The sequence below is a fragment of the Bos javanicus genome, chromosome 15, assembly GCF_032452875.1.
Source record: "Bos javanicus breed banteng chromosome 15, ARS-OSU_banteng_1.0, whole genome shotgun sequence".
Classification (NCBI taxonomy): domain Eukaryota; kingdom Metazoa; phylum Chordata; class Mammalia; order Artiodactyla; family Bovidae; genus Bos; species Bos javanicus.
This window is the reverse complement of record NC_083882.1, coordinates 62568386-62588524: the sequence shown is the minus strand read 5'-3', so window position 1 is coordinate 62588524 and position 20139 is coordinate 62568386. Positions and strand designations below refer to the sequence as shown.

General features: G+C 38.1%; 1 protein-coding gene across 3 annotated transcripts in view; it reads right to left on the bottom strand.

Annotated features, from left to right (window-relative positions):
- ELP4 (elongator acetyltransferase complex subunit 4) overlaps positions 1 to 20139 on the bottom strand; it is a 257046-nt gene that overhangs the window by 176195 nt on the left and 60712 nt on the right. For all 3 annotated transcript variants that reach the window (XM_061381018.1, XM_061381019.1, XM_061381017.1), the window contains exon 4: positions 15571 to 15699. In XM_061381018.1, the coding sequence (XP_061237002.1) occupies positions 15571 to 15699 (129 nt within the window). The remainder of the gene's footprint in view (positions 1 to 15570; positions 15700 to 20139) is intronic.

Genomic DNA, 20139 nt, shown 5'->3' with positions numbered 1-20139 from the left:
AGTTGCCGTCTACACCAATGTTTCTAATTATAATATTAATGTCATCGAAATCTGAGATTTGGGATGAATCAAGGCAGAAAATTGATTTCATGCTGTGACAGTCTACATACAGAACACAAATAATTCATCAAAATGTAAAATTTTATTTGGAAAATTTTAAAATTATAATTAAATTATTACTTCTTTTACAAATTAAGATTAGATATGGCAACTAAAATATCTATAGGGTAGACATTAAACATTTAATCACTGATGAAAAACTTTAATGCTGCAATAAAAATGAAAAATAAATACACTATTACAAGAAAAACAATTTTTTAAGTTTTTTTTTCTACCCAAGACACCCCGAGCGTTAACGGATCATCAGATGATTGAAATGTTGTGAAATCTTCTAGAATTGTAAAATAAAGACTTAAAATATTTCCTTTAAAAAGGTCACTGAATGCTCTAAATCTAATAATAACAATGGTAATCCATGAAAAACTATCAACTTCCTGAAACAATAAATGCACTAAAAAAATTAAAGTATCATCAATAACTATTCCAATCAATAACTATTTACTCAGTTTGGTATAGTTTTACATAATGAACACTTAATTCACATTCATAAACTACCCTTTAACTTTGTCAGCTGTGGAAGAGAGTAAAACGGAATGGTTCAATAAAAATTGACTATGCTACAGGTTTCCAAGAGGAGCAACGAAACAATACCCTCCCTCACCATGAATATGTCAGAAAGAAAGCAAAAATTTAGACAAGAGCTTCACCAGAAAAAAAACAGTCCAAACAAGACATTTTCTTAGTGTTATCATTTCTTGTTTCTCAGTACGGCATAACAGAAAGCAAGAATCCAAGCAGTTATAAACCATTTTGAGCATCAGTTCAATCATTAGAAACCAGAGTGAATAATAACAATTTCACCAGACTATTGTAAGAATCTAATGAAATACTGGAAATGAATATCTAGTAAATTATCAAGCACTAAACAAATATTATTAATTATTATTATTGTGTTATGATTCACTAGACGATTGTAAGATCCATCACTATCCTTTGCCATTACACTGCTCTCCTGGAAAAATGGTATTTGTTGTCATCTAAAACATGTATATATCTATCACTGGACTGTTGTAGCTGAACTACTAAGATGGAAAGCCGAAGTATAATGAGGATTTAATATAATAGAGATCTAATATGCTGTTATAAATTGCCATTCTAAGCCTTGGTAGTAGAGCTCTACAGTATTAAAAAAAATTAAGTCTCAGAATAGGCTGTAGGCCATCATCCTTGGAAGGGCATGGGCCTCCTGGTGGTTCAGGCAGTACAGAATCAGGAGACTTGGTTTGATCCCTGGGTCAGGAAGATTCCCTGGAGAAGGGAATGACAACCCACTCCAGTATTTATTCTTGCATAAAGAACTCCAGGGAAAGAGGAGCCTGGCAGGCTAGTCTATGGATTTGCAAAGGTGGACACAACTGAGCAACTAACACTTTTTCACTTTTATCAATCCTTGGGGTGAACAGGGAACAAGGTTTGGTTTAATGATTTGATAGGAAAGAAGGACACGTGTCCACATAGGAGAGAAAATCAAAATCATAGGATGAAGGAAAGTTGGCATCTACAAACTACACACCCCTCCAATGGGAAGAAGCACTACTTTATGCTTTACTGAGCTAGTGTTATTTATTTAAGTGTACATATTCTTATTCTAACCCCACGACCAAGGAGCCGTGGCTGCGTGGGCGCAGGAGGGCCTAAAGGAGCTATCCCACATTGAAGGTCAGAAAGGGTAGCGGTGAGGAGATACCCCTCGTCCAAGGTAAGGAGCAATGGCTGCGCTTTGCTGGAGCAGCCGTGGAGAGATACCCCACACCCAAGGTAAGAGAAACCCAAGTAAGACGGTAGGTGTTGCAAGAGGGCATCAGAGGGCAAACACACTGAAACCATACTCACAGAAAACTAGTCAATCTAATCACACTAGGACCACAGCCTTGTCTAACTCAATGAAACTAAGCCATGCCCGTGGGGCAACCCAAGACGGGCAGGTCATGGTGGAGAGATTTGACAGGATGTGGTCCACTGGAGAAGGGAATGGCAAACCACTTCAGTATTCTTGCCTTGAGAACCCCATGAACAGTATGAAAAGGTAAAACGATAGGATACTGAAAGAGGAACTCCCCAGGTCAGTAGGTGCCCAATATGCTACTGGAGATCAGTGGAGAAATAACTCCAGAAAGAATGAAGGGATGGAGCCAAAGCAAAAGGAATACGCAGCTGTGGATGTGACTGGTGATAGAAGCAAGGTCCGATGCTGGAAAGAGCAATATTGCATAGGAACCTGGAATGTCAGGTCCATGAATCACGGCAAATTGGAAGTGGTCAAACAAGAGATGGCAAGAGTGAACGTCGACATTCTAGGAATCAGTGAACTGAAATGGACTGGAATGGGTGAATTTAACTCAGATGACCATTATATCTACTACTGCGGGCAGGAATCCCTCAGAAGAAATGGAGTGGCCATCATGGTCAACAAAAGAGTCTGAAATGCAATACTTGGATGCAATCTCAAAAATGACAGAATGATCTTTGTTCGTTTCCAAGGCAAACCATTCAATATCACAGTAATCCAAGTCTATGCCCCAACCAGTAACGCTGAAGAAGCTGAAGTTGAACGGTTCTATGAAGACCTGCAAGACCTTTTAGAACTAATACCCCAAAAAGATGTCCTTTTCATTATAGGGGACTCGAATGCAAAAGTAGGAAGTCAAGAAACATCTGGAGTAACAGGCAAATTTGGCCTTGGAATATGGAATGAAGCAGGGCAAAGACTAATAGAATTTTGCCAAGAAAACGCACTGGTCATAACAAACACCCTCTTCCAACAACACAAGAGAAGACTCTATACAGGGACATCACCAGATGGTCAACACAGAAATCAGATTGATTATATTCTTTGCAGCCAAAGATGGAGAAGCTCTATACAGTCAGCATAAACAAGACCAGGAGCTGACTGTGGCTCAGACCATGAACTCCTTATTGCCAAATTCAGACTTAAATTGAAGAAAGTAGGGAAAACCACTAGACCATTCAGGTATGACCTAAATCAAATCCCTTATGATTATACAGTGGAAGTGAGAAATAGATTTAAGGGCCTAGATCTGATAGATAGAGTGCCTGATGAACTATGGAATAAGGTTCGTGACATTGTACAGGAGACAGGGATCAAGACCATCCCCATGGAAAAGAAATGCAAAAAAGCAAAATGGCTGTCTGGGAGGCCTTACAAATAGCTGTGAAAAGAAGGGAAGCGAAAAGCAAAGGAGAAAAGGAAAGATATAAACATCTGAATGCAGAGTTCCAAAGAATAGCAAGAAGAGATAAGAAAGCCTTCTTTGGCGATCAATGCAAAGAAACAGAGGAAAACAACAGAATGGGAAAGACTACGGATTTCTTCAAGAAAATCAGAGATACCAAAGGAACATTTCATGCAAAGATGAGCTCAATAAAGGACAGAAATGGTATGGACCTAACAGAAGCAGAAGATATTAAGAAGAGATGGCAAGAATACACAGAACTGTACAAAAAAGATCTTCATGACCCAGATAATCACGATGGTGTGATCACTGACCTAGAGCCAGACATCCTGGAATGTGAAGTCAAGTGGGCCTTAAAAAGCATCACTATGAACAAAGCTAGTGGAGGTGATGGAATTCCAGTGGAGCTATTCCAAATCCTGAAAGATTATGCTGTAAAAGTGCTGCACTCAATATGCCAGCAAATTTGGAAAACTCAGCAGTGGCCACAGGACTGGAAAAGGTCAGTTTTCATTCCAATCCCAAAGAAAGGCAATGCCAAAGAATGCTCAAACTACCGCATAATTGCACTCATCTCACACGCTAGTAAAGTAATGCTCAAAATTTTCCAAGTCAGGCTTCAGCAATATGTGAACCATGAACTTCCAGATGTTCAAGCTGGTTTTAGAAAAGGCAGAGGGACCAGAGATCAAATTGCCAACACCTGCTGGATCATGGAAAAAGCAAGAGAGTTCAAGAAAAACATCTATTTCTGCTTTAGTGACTATGCCAAAGCCTTTGTGTGGATCACAATAAACTGTGGAAAATTCTTCAAGAGATGGGAATACCAGACCACCTGATCTGCCTCTTGAGAAATTTGAATGCAGGTCAGGAAGCAACAGTTAGAACTGGACACGGAACAACAGACTGGTTCCAAATAGGAAAAGGAGTACGTCAAGGCTGTATATTGTCACCCTGTTTATTTAACTTATATGCAGAGTACATCATGAGAAATGCTGGACTGGAAGAAACACAAGCTGGAATCAAGATTGCCGGGAGAAATATCAATCACCTCAGCTATGCAGATGACACCACCCTTATGGCAGAAAGTGAAGAGGAACTCAAAAGCCTCTCGATGAAAGTGAAAGTGGAGAGTGAAAAAGTTGGCTTAAAGCTCAACATTCAGAAAACGAAGATCATGGCATCCGGTCCCACCACTTCATGGGAAATAGATGGGGAAACAGTGGAAACAGTGTCAGACTTTATTTTGGGGGGCTCCAAAATCACTGCAGATGGTGACTGCAGCCATGAAATTAAAAGACGCTTACTCCTTGGAAGGAAAGTTATGACCAACCTAGATAGCATATTCAAAAGCAGAGACATTACTTTGCCAACAAAGGTTCGTCTAGTCAAGGCTATGGTTTTTCCTGTGGTCATGTATGGATGTGAGAGTTGGACTGTGAAGAAGGCTGAGTGCCGAAGAATTGATGCTTTTGAACTGTGGTGTTGGAGAAGACTCTTGAGAGTCCCTTGGACTGCAAGGAGATCCAACCAGTCCATTCTGAAGGAGATCAGCCCTGGGATTTCTTTGGAAGGAATGATGCTAAAGCTGAAACTCCAGTACTTTGGCCACCTCATGCAAAGAGTTGACTCATTGGAAAAGACTCTGATGCTGGGAGGGATTGGGGGCAGGAGGAGAAGGGGACGACAGAGGATGAGATGGCTGGATGGCATCACTGACTCGATGGACGTGAGTCTCAGTGAACTCCGGGAGTTGGTGATGACAGGGAGGCCTGAGTCGGACATGACTGAGCGACTGATCTGATTTTTATTCTTTTTTGCATTCCCTAAATGGGAATAGGACTATATTCTTAGAACTGAGTGATAATTTATATTAAAAGGCATCTCTGAAAATCGACAGAATGCCTTTCTGTTACATTTTGTTTTGGATTACTTGATTAAACTTTACTCATAGCAGTATTAACTCTATTTTTTCTCAAGTAAAATACAGAAAATCGGGGTTTTACTGTTGTTTTTATACTGATAATGGCAAGATAAGGTCTGGATTTATAAAGTAGATAATGACAAGTGATCATCAAAGTTTATCAGTCTTGGTAAATGATGTACAAAATTTCTGTGACAGGCAAATATACAGGCTAGTGACATTTCAAAGAAAAGCAAAGTCAGAAGATGACTCTATTTTTCTAAACTTGATAGAACTTGCTTATAAATACTAGTAAACGAAAGCTTGTCCACTAGGTGTAAATTCAAAATAAGCTGCTACTTGGTGTGTATTCATTAATGCAACTTAACTCACTTTAACATTTAATTTACACACCAAATAATTCATTCACTCATGTATTCAACAAACAACTACTGAGCACCTACTACAGACCAGGAAAACAAACAGTCAAAGTCTTTTTCTCCCACTGACTCACACTCTAGTCAGAGGAGATAGATGATATGCTATATGCTAAGTGGTGATAAGTTCTCTGAAGAAAAATATGGTGGTGAAAGGGTATGAGAGAGTGGTTTTATTTTATATAGAGTGACAAAGGAAGACATTCCCAATAGAGTGATATTTTAGTGGAGTCTTGAAGAAAATGGGAAAGTAAATCATCTGGAGAAAACCATTGTAAAATCATAAATCTAAAACACTCAAGCTCTAAGCCTTGAAAACTTAGGTTTACATGTAAATGTGTAACATCGCAGAAGTTTACTCCCATAGCAACAACTTCAAGCACACTATACTCTAAAAGGAAAAAACAGAATAAGCAGTATTACTCATATATAAAAGGGGGTAGGAAGAGTGTCTGCAATTACAATACAGAAAGAAACCAAAATTATAAAGAAATAAAGAATTTTCTCCCCAACTGAAACAGATTTCACAACAAGCAGTAAGAAAAATCTTAGTTTCAATTACTCGTATCTTCACTGACAACTTCACTTCAAGAGACCATGAAAAGACCAAAACCAAGATAAGAGTTTAAAAAAAAAGGAAATGGAAGATACAAGTATTTTATATAAAGTAAAACTGAATTGGTATACTACCTTTACACAAAAACCAAATTCAACTTGGAGTTTATATTCTTAATGTCTTTCAGAACACACCAGCAGAAAAATTAGAAATACGGTTACTTTTTACAAAAGTCATCCTTAAGCCCAGTTACTTAAATGAATCTGTCAGATTACAGATTACATGAAGTTTTTGCCATTAGGGTTCTCAAGTGTAAATCCTACATTGTTTTAATCCTTATAAATTAATTCACATTTTCCAAGCAGAGCAACTACATTTACTCTGGCCTCTTATACCCAGTTCTCATTCACATTCTAAGCTATCTCTGCAACAATTTCTGACTGCTGAGCTTCCTTTCACTTTTTAATACAAATGTATGATTTTCTACCATACACATTTACCACAATTTATTTAACTAGTTGCTTGCTGCTGCTAAGTCGCTTCAGTCGTGTCTGACTCTGTGTGATCCCATAGACGGCAACCCACCAGGCTCCCCTGTCCCTGGGATTCTCCAGGCAAGAACACTAGAGTGGTTGCCATTTCCTTCTCCAATGCAGGAAAGTGAAAAGTGAAGTCGCTCAGTCATGTCCGACTCTTCGCAACCCCATGAACTGCAGCCCACCAGGCTCCTCCGTCCTTGGGATTTTCCAGGCAAGAGTACTGGAGTGGGGTGCCACTGCCTTCTCCAGTGCATGAAAGTGAGAAGTGAAAGTGAAGTCGCTCAGTCGTGTCCGACTCTTATGACCCCATGGACTGCAGCCTACCAGGCTTCTCTGTCCATGGGATTTTCCAGGCAAAAGTACTGGAGTGGGGTGCCATTGCCTTTTCCAACTAGTTGCTTACTTATGGACATTTAGACTATTTCTAATTTTTTGCTATAAAAAAACATGCCTCATATACAGGTTTGAGGTAAAATTCATATTTTACACCTGAGTAAATATATTAATGATTTAAATTTCCAATAAAAAAGTCAAACGGTACAAGCTTTTGTAATTTTGAAGGATAATGACAAATTACCTTCCACGGAAGCTATTTACATTTCTACCAGCAAAGCATGAGAGTACTAGTTTCTTCCTGTCTTTGCTAATTTAATGTCTTACCAAACGTTTTAGATTATTGACAATCTAGTAAGAGAAAAATGGCAGGTTTTAATTTGCATTAATTTTAATTTAGCTTTAATTTGCATTTCTTTTATTATAACTGAAATTTGGCATTTGTTCTTATGTTTAAGAGCCACCTATAGTACTTTACAATTTTTTCTGTTCTTAAAAGTTGAGATGGTAGACTATTTCTTATTCTATTTTATGAGCTGCAAGTATTCCCTCTCCAATTTGTAGTTTGTTCACAGTCACTTAAATCACACTTAAAAATGATACTATTCAAACACCATTCCCATCTGAATTAGAACAATTAACCACTGCTTAATATATACCCATTACAACACATTTTATACTTGGTATACAGTTGATGCTTAAACAGTATTTTCTGATTGAATGAATAAACAGCATTAATACAGGTGCTAGAGATACAAGAGAAAATAAAACAAGCTCCCTGCCTTATACAGAATTTTTTCTGGTGGACAAAAGAATTATACTACCAACTAATTAAAAACAATGTATAAAAGTACTTTAAAATACATGTGGTATTATGGAAACAAATATAAGAAATTAGATAATTACATATTATATACACTTGGAGAATGATGAGTTGGTGAAAAAGTGAAAAGCATCACCAGCAGATATACAAGCAATTCACACAGAGCAGTTCTCATAGCACGGGTGAATATAGTGTTTTATGCACACATAGGACACAGACCAAAAAGGTAGGCTTGGATTAGGTGGTATAAATCTTGAATACAATCTTGAGAAGTTTATATTTTCATAATGTGGACTTATAATGGATTTCCCCTCATAATTCAAATTCTCATTAACTGGTAGGAAGCACCCAGACACTCCACAGAGAATTCTAAGGCTGTGTCTGAGGTTGGCAGGAAGGTAATGTGATTGACAGTATGCCATGCATTTATTTTTGTTTTCTAAATGTGTGAGCCCATTTCTTTCTATATTATTTATTTATTTGGTCGTGCTGGGTCTTTGTTTGGTGTGAGGGCTTTCTCTAGCTGTGGTGCAAGGGCTTCTCGAGGCTGTAGCTTCTCTTGTTGTAGAGCATGGGCTTCAGTAGCTGTGGCTTGCATGGGCTCAGTAATTTTTACGAAATATCATCCCATTTACAATAACATCAAAAACAATAAAATACTTAGAAGTAAATTTAACCAAGGAGGTGAAAGATCTCTATTATGAAAACTGTAAGGCATTGATGAAAGAAACTGAAGAAGACACAAATAAACGGAAAGGTATTCCATGTTCATGGATTGTGGAATTAATATTGTTAAAACGTTAATACTACCAGAAGTCATTTATAGCAGTGGTCTCTAACATTTTTGGCACCAATGACCAGGTTTGTGGAAGACAATTTTTCCACAGACTGGGGCAGGTGAGGGAGGGATAATTTTGGGTTATTCAAGCATATTACATTTATTGTGCATTTTATTTTTAATCTAATGTCACCTCGGATATGACAGGCAGTACCAGCAGGCTGTGGCCTGGAGGTTGAGGACCCTTGATTCACAGATTCAGTACAATCCTTATCAAGATTCTAATGGCAATTTTTATAGAAGTAGAAAAAACACTAAAGACTGTCAAAAGCCACAGAAATTTTGAGAAAGAAGAACAAAGCAGGATGCAACACACTTCTTGATTTCAAGCTATATGATAAAGCTATATTAATCAGAACAGTATGATATTGACATAAATAGAACACTGGAACACACTTGAAAGCCCAGAAATAAACCCAAGCATACATGGTCAACTAATGTTTGACAAGGTAGCCAAGAAGACTCAAAAAAGAAAAGACCTTTTGTTCAATAAATGGTATTGGGATAACTGGAAATTGAAATGTAAAAGAATGAAAGTGAACCCCTATATTACTCCACTCACAAAAATTAACTTGAAACACATTAAAGACTTAAATGTAAGACCTGCAATCATGAAACTCCTAAAAGAAAACATAAGAATAAAACTCCTTGACATGGATCTTGGTAACATATATGGATTTGATACCTAAAGCATATGCAACAAACTAAAAAATAAACAAGTTGACTACATCAAACTAAAAAGTTTCTTTACAGCCAAAGAAAAAATCAACAAAGTGAAAAAATAATCTATGGACTGGGAAAAAGTTTTTGTAAGCCATGTATCTGTTAGGGGTTAATATCCAAAATGTATTTAAAAACTCATATAACTCAACAGTAAAGAAAAAAAAACAATTAAAAAATGGAGAAAGGATCTGAATAGACATTTTTCCAAAGATGATACTAAAAAGGCCAACAGGTACATGAGAATATGCTCCACAACACTAGTCATTACAGAAACGCAAGCTAAAAGCACAAGGCTAAGTTGCTAAGATAATTACTTCACGCCTGTTAGAACAGCCATCATGGGAAAGGTAAAGAGATAACAAATGCTGGCATGGATGTCCTGTGTTGGTGGGACTGTAAACTGGTGCAGTGGAACTACCATAGGATCCAGTAATTAAACTTCTGGGAATATATTTAAAGGAAATGAAAACACTAACTCAAAAAGGTATCTGCAACCCCAAGTTCATAGCAGCTTTATTTACAACAGTTAAGAAATGGAAAAAACCTAAGTGTCAATTGATGGATAAATGAATAAAGAAGTTGTGATATATATATTGGAATGTTGTTTAGTCTTTAAAAAATGAGAAAATCCTGTCATTTGCAACAACTAGGATGGAACTTAGTGGCATTATGCTGAGCGAAATAGGTCAGACAGAAAAGGGCAAATGCTGTAAAATCTCACACGTGGAATCTAAAAGCAAATAAAATAGAAACTAACTTACAGAAAAAAGATTAGACATTGGGTACCAAAGGTAGAGGGTAGTGGGAGGGGGAATTGGAGGAAGGTGGTTGAAAAGTAAATAAATGAAATAAGTACTATGGATATTTGTAAAGCCTCCTCAGATAACCATTTTGCCTTCAGTTCAGTTCATTTGCTCAGTCCTGTCTGACTCTTTGCAACCTCATGGACTGCAGCACGTCAAGCTTCCCTGTCCATCAGCAACTCTTGGAGCTTACTCAAATTCATGTCCATCCAGTTGGTGATGCCACCCAACCATCTCATCCTCTTTCATCCCCTTCTCCTCCCACCTTCAATCTCTCCCAGAATCAGGGTCTTTTCAATTTAGTCAGTTCTATGCATCAGGAGGCCAAATCATTGGAGCTTCAGTTTCAGCATCAGTCCTTTCAAATGAATATTCAGGACTGATCTCCTTTAGGATGGACTGGTTGGACCTCCTTGCAGTCCAAGGGACTCTCAAGAGTCTTCTCCAACAACACAGTTCAAAAGCATCAATTCTTTGGCGCTCAGTTTTCTTTATAGTCCAACTCTCACATCCATACATGACTACTGGAAAAAATATAGCTTTGACTAGATGGACCTCTGTTGGCAAAGTAATGTCTCTGCTTTTTAATATGCTGTCAAAGTTGGTTATAACTTTTCTTCCAAGGAGCAACTGCCTTTTAATTTCGTGGCTGCAGTCACCATCTGCAGTGATTTTGGAGCCCAAGAAAATAAAGTCTGTCACTGTTTCCCCATCTATTTGCCATGAAGTAATGGGACCAGATGCTACGATCTTAGTTTTCTGAATGCTGAGTTTTAAGCCAACTTTTTCACTTTCCTCTTTCACTTTCATCAAGAGGCTCTTTAGTTCTTCCTTGCTTTCTGCCGTAAGTGTGGTGTCATCTGCATATCTGAGGTTATTGATATTTCTCCCGGCAATCTTGATTCCAGCTTGTGTTTCATCCAGTCCAGCATTTCTCATGATGTACTCTGCATATAAATTAAATAAGCAAGGTGACAATATACAGCCTTGACGTACTCCTTTCCCAATTTGGAATCAGTCTGTTGTTCCATGTCCAGTTCTAACTGTTGCTTCTTGACCTGCATACAGATTTCCCAGGAGGCAGGTCAGGTGATCTGGTATTCCCACCTCTTTCAGAATTTTCCACAGTTTATTGTGATCTACATAGTCAAAGGCTTTGGCGTAGTCAATAAAGCAGAAGTAGATGTTTTCCTGGAATTCTCTTGATTTTTCAATGATCCAACGGATGTTGGCAATTTGATCTCTGGTTTCTTTGCCTTTTCTAAAACCAGCTTGAACATCTGGAATTTCACGGTTCATGTACTGATGAAGCCTGGCTTGGAGAATTTTGAGCATTACTTGGCTAGAGTGTGAAATGAGTGCAATTGTGCGATAGTGTGAACATTCTTTGGCATTGCCCTTCTTCGGGATTGGAATGAAAACTGTTCTGTGGCGACTGCTGAGGTTTCCAAATTTGCTGGCATATTGAGTGTAGCACTTTCACAACATCATCTTTTAGGATTTGAAATAGCTCAACTGGAATTTCATCACCTCCACTAGCTTTGTTCGTAGAGATGATTCCTAAGGCCTACTTGACTTCACATTCCAGGATGTCTGGCTCTAGGTGAGTGATCACACCATCGTGGTTATCTTGGTCATGAAGATCTGTTTTGTATAGTTCTTATGTGTATTCTTGCCACCTCTTCTTAATATCTTCTGCTTCTGTTAGGTCCATACCATTTCTGCCTTCTTTTTCTTTGGGATGGTTTTGATCACCTCCACCTGTATAGTGTTATGGACCTCTGTTAAGAGTTCTTCAGGCACATTGTTAAGTAGATCTAGTCCCTTGAATCTATTTGTTACCTCTACTGTGAATTCATATGGGATATGATTTAAGTCATACCTGGCTGGCCTAGTCTTTTTTCCCAGTTTTCTTTAGTTAAGCTGAATTTTGCTGATGATCGGAGCCACAGTCAGTTCCAGGTCTTGTTTTTGCTGACTGTATACAGTTTCTCCATCTTTGGCTACAAAAAATTTAATCAATTTGATTTTGGTATTGACCATTTGGTGATGTACATGTGTAAAGTTCTCTCTCGTCTTGTTGAAAAAGGGTATTTGCCATGACTAGTGCATTTTCTTGGCAGAATTCAGTTGGTCTTTGCCCTGCTTCATTTTGTTCTCCAAGGCTGAACTTGCCCATTACTCCAGGACTCCAGGTATATCTTGACTTCCTACTTTTGCATTCCTATCCCCAAAGATGAATAGAACACTGCTTTTAGGTGTTAGTTCTAGGAGGTCTTTTAGGTCTTCATAGAACTGGTCAACTTCAGCTTCTTCAGCACCGGTGGTAGGGGCATAGACCTGGATTACTGTGATGTTGAATGGCTTGCCTTCGGAATGAACTAAGATCATTCTGTCATTTTTGAGGTTGCACCCAAGTACTGTATTTCGGACTCTTTTGTTGATTATGAGGGCTACTCTGTCTTCTATGGGATTCTTGCCCACAGTAGTATATATAATGGTCATCTGAATTAAATTTGTCAATTCCTGTCCATTTTAGTTCGCTGATTCCTAGGATGTCGATGTTTATTCTTACCATCTCCTGCTTGACCACATCCAATTTTCCTTGATTCATGGACCTAACATTCCAGGTTCCCATACAATACTGTTCCTTGCAGCATCAGATTTTACTTTTGTCGCCAGACACATCCACAACTGAGCATCGTATCTGCTTTGGCTCAGCCACTTCATTCATTCTGGGGCTTTTGGTAATTCTCCTCTGTTCTTCCCCAGTAGCATATTGGACACCTTAAGACCTAGGGGACTCATCTTTTGGTGTAATATATTTTTGCCATTTTATACAGTTCATGAGGTTCTCACGACAAGTATACTAGGATAGTTTGCCATTCCCTCCTCTAGTAGAACGTTTTGTCAGAACTCTCTGCTATAACCTGTCCATCTGGGGTGGCCCTGCACTGCATGGCTCATAGCTTCATTGAGTTACACAAGGCTTTACGAACAGTGGAAGAACAAAGAGACACAAAAAGCAAGGGAGAGAGGGAAAGGTACATCCAATTAAACACAGAGTTTCAAAGAATAACTTGGAGAAAAAAGAATGCCTTCTTTAATGAACAGTACTTAATAATAGAAGAAAACAACTAAAGGGGAAAGACTAGAGATCTCTTCAGGAAAATTGGAAACATCAATGAAGCATTCTGACCAAAGATGGGCACAATAAGGGAAAAAATTGTAAAGATCTAGTAGATGCTGAAGAGACCAAGAAGAGATGGAAAGAATACAGAGAAGAACTGTATATAAAAGATCTTAATGAACTGGATTACTACGATTGTATGGTTGGTCACCCAGAGCCAGTGGGAGTGGGAAGTCAAGTGGGCCTCAAGAGCACTGTTGCTAATAAATCCAGTGGATGCAATGAAATTCCAGCAGAACTATCCAAATCCTTAAAGGAGGATACCGTCAAAGTTTTGTATTCATTATGTCATCAAATCTGGAAGACCCAGCAGTGGCCACAGGACTGAAAAGGTCAATCCTCAGCCCAACTCCCAAGAATAGTAGTACCAAAGAATGTGATAACCATTGGACAACTGCACTCATCTCCCATTCTAGTAAGGTCATGTTTAAAATCTTGCATGCTAGGCTTCAGTATTATGTGAACCAAGAACTTCCAGATGTCCAAGGTGGTTACAGAAAAGAAAAAGGAACTAGAGATCAAATTGCCAACATTCCCTGGATTATACAGAAAACAAGGGAATTTCAGAAAAACATCTATCTCTGTTTCATCAACTGTGCTAAAGCCTTTGACTGTGTGGATCATGATAAACTGTGGAAAGTTTTTAGAGAGATGGGAATACCAGACCATCTTACCTGTCTTCTGAGACACATGTATGTGGGTCAAGAAGCAACAGTTAGAAATGTGTATGGAAAAACTGATTGGTTCAAGGTTGAGAAAGGAGTACAACAGGGCTGTCTGCTGTCACCCTATTTGTATAACCTATATGCTGAACATATCATGAGAAATGCCAGGATTGCTGAGTTAAAAGCCAGAATCAAGAGAGGCAGAAGAAACATCAACAATCTCAGATATGCAGATGACACCACTCTAATGGCAGAAAGCGAAAAGATACTAAAGAGCCTCTTGATGAGGGTGAAGGAGGACAGGGAAAGAGCTGGCTTAAGACGAAATATTAAAAAAACTAAGAACTCAGATGGTGGCATCCAGCTCCATTATTGCATGACAAACAGAAGGGGAAAATGTGGAAATAGTGACAGATATCCTCTTCTCAGTCTCCAAAATCACTGCAGACGGTGACTGCAGCCATCAAATCAGAAGACGATTACTTTCTTGGCAGGAAAGCAATGACAAACCTAGACAATGTATGGAAAAGCAGAGACATTTCTCTGCTGACAAAGGTCCATATAGTTAAGGCTAAGGTCTTCCCAGTGGTCACATGGGGTTGTGAGAGCTGGACTATAAAGAAGGCAGAACACAAAGAGTTGATGCCTTCAAACTGCGGTGCTGGAGAAGACTTCTAGGGAGAAGACTCTCCCTAGACAGCAAGGAGATCAAACCAGTCAATCTTAAGGGAGATCAACCCTAAATATTCACTGGAAGGACTGATGCTGGAGCTGAAGCTCCAGTATTTTGATCATCTGATGCGAACAGATGACTCACTGGAAAAGTCCCTGAGGCTGGGAAAGATTGAGGGCAGAAGGAGAAGAGATCGTCAGAGGATGAGATGGTTGGATGGCATCATTGATGCAATGAACATGAACTTGGGCAAACTCCGGGAGATGGTGACGGACAGGGAGGCCTGGTGTGTTGCAGTCCATGTGGTTGCAAGGAGTCAGACATGACTGGGTAACTGAACAATAATTATTACAGATATAATGTACATAATGATGACTAAACTAGCTAAAACTGTTGAATAATATATAGGAAAGCTAAGAGAGTCAATCCTAGCATTCTCATTACAAGGAGAAATATTTTTTCCTTTTTCTTTTCATTTTATCCATATGGGATGATGGATGTTAACTGAACCTACTATAGCAATCATTTCACAACTTATGTAAGTCAAACCATCATGCTGTAAACATTAACGTTATAAAGTAACATATGTCAATTATTTCACAATAAAATTTGGAAAAAAAAGTCATCTAGATAAGATACTCTACAAATAAGTAATTATTTAAATAAACAAATAAACATTGTATTGCATTTAAAGAGTAACAAGTATATCACAAGAGAGTCTATAAAATGAAAACAAATATATTTGCCAGTTTTGGAGAGAGTTATTGACTTGCCTCCATCTTGGGTAATAACTGGTAACGCCAAGCTATTTTCATCTTAATGTCAGGTTCCATTTTATGACTGCATACATCTTCATCACATTCTTTTTTATAGCTATCATCAATTAATGGTGCAGGAAGTTTCTAAGAAAACAGAATGACACATTATTAAGCATCTGTGGTTAAAAAAAAAGTGAAAATTTTCTTAAATCATAATATTACTACTTTCCAATGTATTAAAAATTGACACTTTAAAATTGACTCAAGCATGATATCATGACAATATCGATATTTCTACAGTAGAGAAAGAATTACACAGTATTAAATGTGAAATTTAACTTTTTACTAATGAACTAGAATTTGAAAAAAAATTCAAATTTTTATACTAGCAAAAATCAAATGCTGTTGCTAGACACTACGATCATCAAGAAAATCTTATACTCTTAAAGTTTAGAATTAGCACTTTTATGTTGTATGTAATTATTGTTAGGTTTGCCACAAGGTACAAATACAGCATGTGCATAATCTGTTTACTGGTTTGTAATTCTAGAATTTAAAAAACCCATTCACCAAAATAATGGATGAAGTAACAACTAACAATAAAGACATTTATTTTGCCCATATCAAACATTAGTTTTGCACCTGCAAGCCTATGACTCTAACTTTAACAATGAAAATAGAATTTAAAATCTCTGATTAAATGAAGACACAAAGAATTCCCATTTTCCTTACTTAGAAGCTGACCTACAAAATGACCTACTGAGCGGCTACAAGAAAACATACGAAAACATTGTTTTGTGAAGAGTACACACGCTTTTTGGAGAAGGAAAACACAAGCAGTAATTTTGTTTTTTATCAGCTATAATCATAAAGTGAAGCATTTGGATTAGTAAACATAATCTTGTATGTCTTCATAAATTAGTGTAAGCTGCAATTTATACCTTTCAGGATTAAATTTACTTATACTTGTGACTCTGAGTGAACTGTGGGAGTTGGTGATGGACAGGGAGACCTGGAGTGCTGTGATTCATGGGGTCGCAAAGAGTCGGACACGACTGAGCGACTGATCTGATCTGATGTGATGCTTAAAATTGTGTCAACTAAAAATTATAGTAACCATCAGATATTTTAGAGTAATCTCCTAAAAGATCTCACAGTGGATTCACTCTATAATATATGCTAGTATTAGACACTGCTGCTGCTGCTGCTAAGTCGCTTCAGTCGTGTCCGACTCTGTGCGACCCCATAGATGGCAGCCCACCAGGCTCCCTCATCCCTGGGATTCTCCAGGCAAGAACACTGGAGTGGGTTGCCATTTCCTTCTCCAACGCATGAAAGTGAAAAGTGAAAGTGAAGTCGCTCAGTTGTCCAACTCCTAGCGACCCCGTGGACTGCAGCCTACCAGGCTCCTCTGCCCATGGGATTTGCTAGGCTAGAGTACTGGAGTGGGTTGCCATTGCCTTCTCCACTAGTTGTATGATTAAAACTCTGAATACATCATACCTAGCAAAGCATTCATTTCTTACAAAACACAAAGTTACATTTTTTCCAATGGAAACAAATATATGTGTATAGTTCAACATAGCATAGAGGTTATAAGTTTGAATTTAGCAACCAGATTGTTCAGATTCAAATCCTGACTTTGCAGTAGAGCTGTATCTGTGGTTACCCTGACCACCTGTAGTACCTCTACATGTCTCCATTCAAAACTGGAAAAATGCAGATAGTAGTATTTACTTCATTGGTTTGTTGTAAGTAATAAATGAGCTAAAAATATAAATGCAAAGAATGGTACCTGCCACATGTCAAGCATTCAATAAATGTTTGATTATGAGAACTGAGTCAAATCACTGTCCTAACTTTAACTCAAAGCCACACATTTTGTATTGTCAATATTAGGTAGCATTTAGTATAAATATTCGGAGAAGGCAATGGCATCCCGGAGAAGGCAATGGTACCCCACTCCAGTACTCTTCCCTGGAGAATCCCATGGACAGAGGAGCCTGGTAGGCTGCAGTCCACGGGGTCGCTAGGAGTCGGACACGACTGAACGACTTCACTTTCACTTTTCACTTACATGCATTGGAGAAGGAAATGGCAACCCACTCCAGTGTTCTTGCCTGGAGAATCCCAGGGATGAGGGAGCCTGGTGGGCTGCCGTCTATGGGGTCACACAGAGTCGGACATGACTGAAGCGACTTAGCAGCAGCAGCAGCAGTATAAATATTTGTATTTTTTTCAATCTAAGGAACATTTGTAATAACAGTTATGACAAAGGTCATAACTCAACAACAAAAACATTAAAAATTTTTTTTCAAAAGAGACAGTGTGTATTTTTAAAATGTATACCACACTGTCTCTCGTTAGTTAAAATACATCAATCTAGAATAGAAATGTTCTAATATTAAGGTATATAGTATTAAAGAACTAGACCTAAAATATTAGAGATCTCTTATTAATACGGCTAAGACATGTAAACAAGATGAGAGTATAAAAATGGGTGACCATTTCCTTATATATCTTATTAAATAGGCATCTACTCCTATGGTGGACATTTCACCATTTCAAAAACTTTTATAAGAGGAAAATTACAATGATTCTAATTTCAGTATTGATAAAATAGATGCTCATTTTCTAAAGAGGAAAATGTTCAAAATAGGTATAGAAAATACACTCTAACTAGTAACATTCATCTAAAGGTTATGTTTTAATATATAAATAATAAATATACATATATTAATATGTGCATATATTAAGTACTTTCAATTGAAATAAAATTCACATAAAACAAAATTTATTATTTTAAGTATTTTAAAGTGCAGTTGAGTGAATTTTAGAATATTAAGAGATGTGTAACCATTACCACTATTTACTTTCAGAACATTTTCAATCCTCCCAAAAGAAACAGTACACTCATTCAGCAGTCACTACCCATTCCCCCCTCCTCCTAGTCCTCGCAATCGTTAATCTATTTTCTGTCCTATGGATTAGTCTAGTCTAGACAGTTAATTTAAATAGAATTATATAACACATGACCTTTTGGATCTGGTTTATTTCACTTAGTGTGGTGGTTTCAAGGTTCATCCATTTGGCTGTATGTATTTCATTTTGTTTTATTACTGAATAATATTCCACTGATTGGATATATGTCACATTTGTTTATCTATTCATCAGTTAGTAGACATCTGGATTGTTTCTACTTTTTGGCTGTTATGACAAAGCAGCTATGAATATTCATGCCTGAGTTTTAATGTGAACATATATACCCACTTCTCTAGGATGTATACCTAGGAGAGGGTCATAGAGTAAATCTGTTAAACTTTTTCAGGAACTACAAAAATGTTTTCCATAATGGCTGTACCATTTTATATTCTTACCAACAATGTTTGAGGGTTCCAATATTTCCACTTCCTAACGTTTTTTCTTTCTTTATTGAAAAAATAGCTATCTTCGTAGGTGTGACATAGTATCTCATTGTAGTTTCGATTTACATCTGATGACTAATGATGTTGAGTTTCTTTTCATGTGTTAGTTTTGGACACTTGTATATCTTCTTTAGAAATATGTCTATATATACTTTGCCCACTGTTTAACTGGGCTCTTTACCTTGTTGAGTTATGACAATTCTTTATTTATTCTAGGTATTAGACCCTTATCGTATATATGATATGTTCTCACATTCTGTGGTTTTGTCTTTTCACTTTCTCACCAGTGTGTTTTGATGCAAAAATATTTTTTAATTTTGATGAAGTCCAGTTTATTGTTTTTTTCTTTTGTTGCTTGTACTTTTGATGCTGTATTTAAGAAACTATTGCCTAACCCAAAGTCATAAAGATTTCCTCCTTTCGTTTTTTCTAAAGTTTTAGATTCAGGATCCGTGGACAAGATGGCGGAGTAGAAGGACGTGCACTCATCTTCTCCTGCAAAAACACCAAGATTGCAACTAGCGGCTGAACAACCATCGACAGGAGAACGTTGAATCACACCAAAAAAAAGATACCCTGCATCTAAGAGCAAAGGAGAAGCCCCACAAGATGGTAGGGGGGGCAAAATCGCTTTTAGAATCAAACATCAGAACTGCCAGCAATGCTTGGAGGACACAAACAAAACCTTGTGCACACCACGACTGAGGGAAAGCAGCAGTGATCCTCACAAGGGATTAAGTCAGACCTGCCTTTGAGTGTCTCCTGCAGAGGCATGGGTCAGCAGTGACCTGACTCAGGGGCAGGAGCTCTGGCTGCAGCAGACCTGGGAGGTGGGGCATGCGGCATGAGTCCGCCTGGAGGAGGTCGCCATTAGCGCCACTACAGAACCGCAAATACATCACCCACAAACTGGAGAACAACTATACCAAAGAAGTTCTCACAATGCTGCCAAAGTTCTAGGGCCCACAACAGATTTTCTGACTTGGGGATTCAGCAAAAGGGCTGAGAACCCCAGGAAAACAGACTCTTGGAGAGCACAACAAAACCTTGTGTGCACCAGGACCTAGGAGAAAGGAGCTGCTGCTGCTAAGTCACTTCGTCATGTTTGACTCTGTGTGACCCCATAGACGGCAGCCCACCAGGCTCCCCTGTCCCTGGG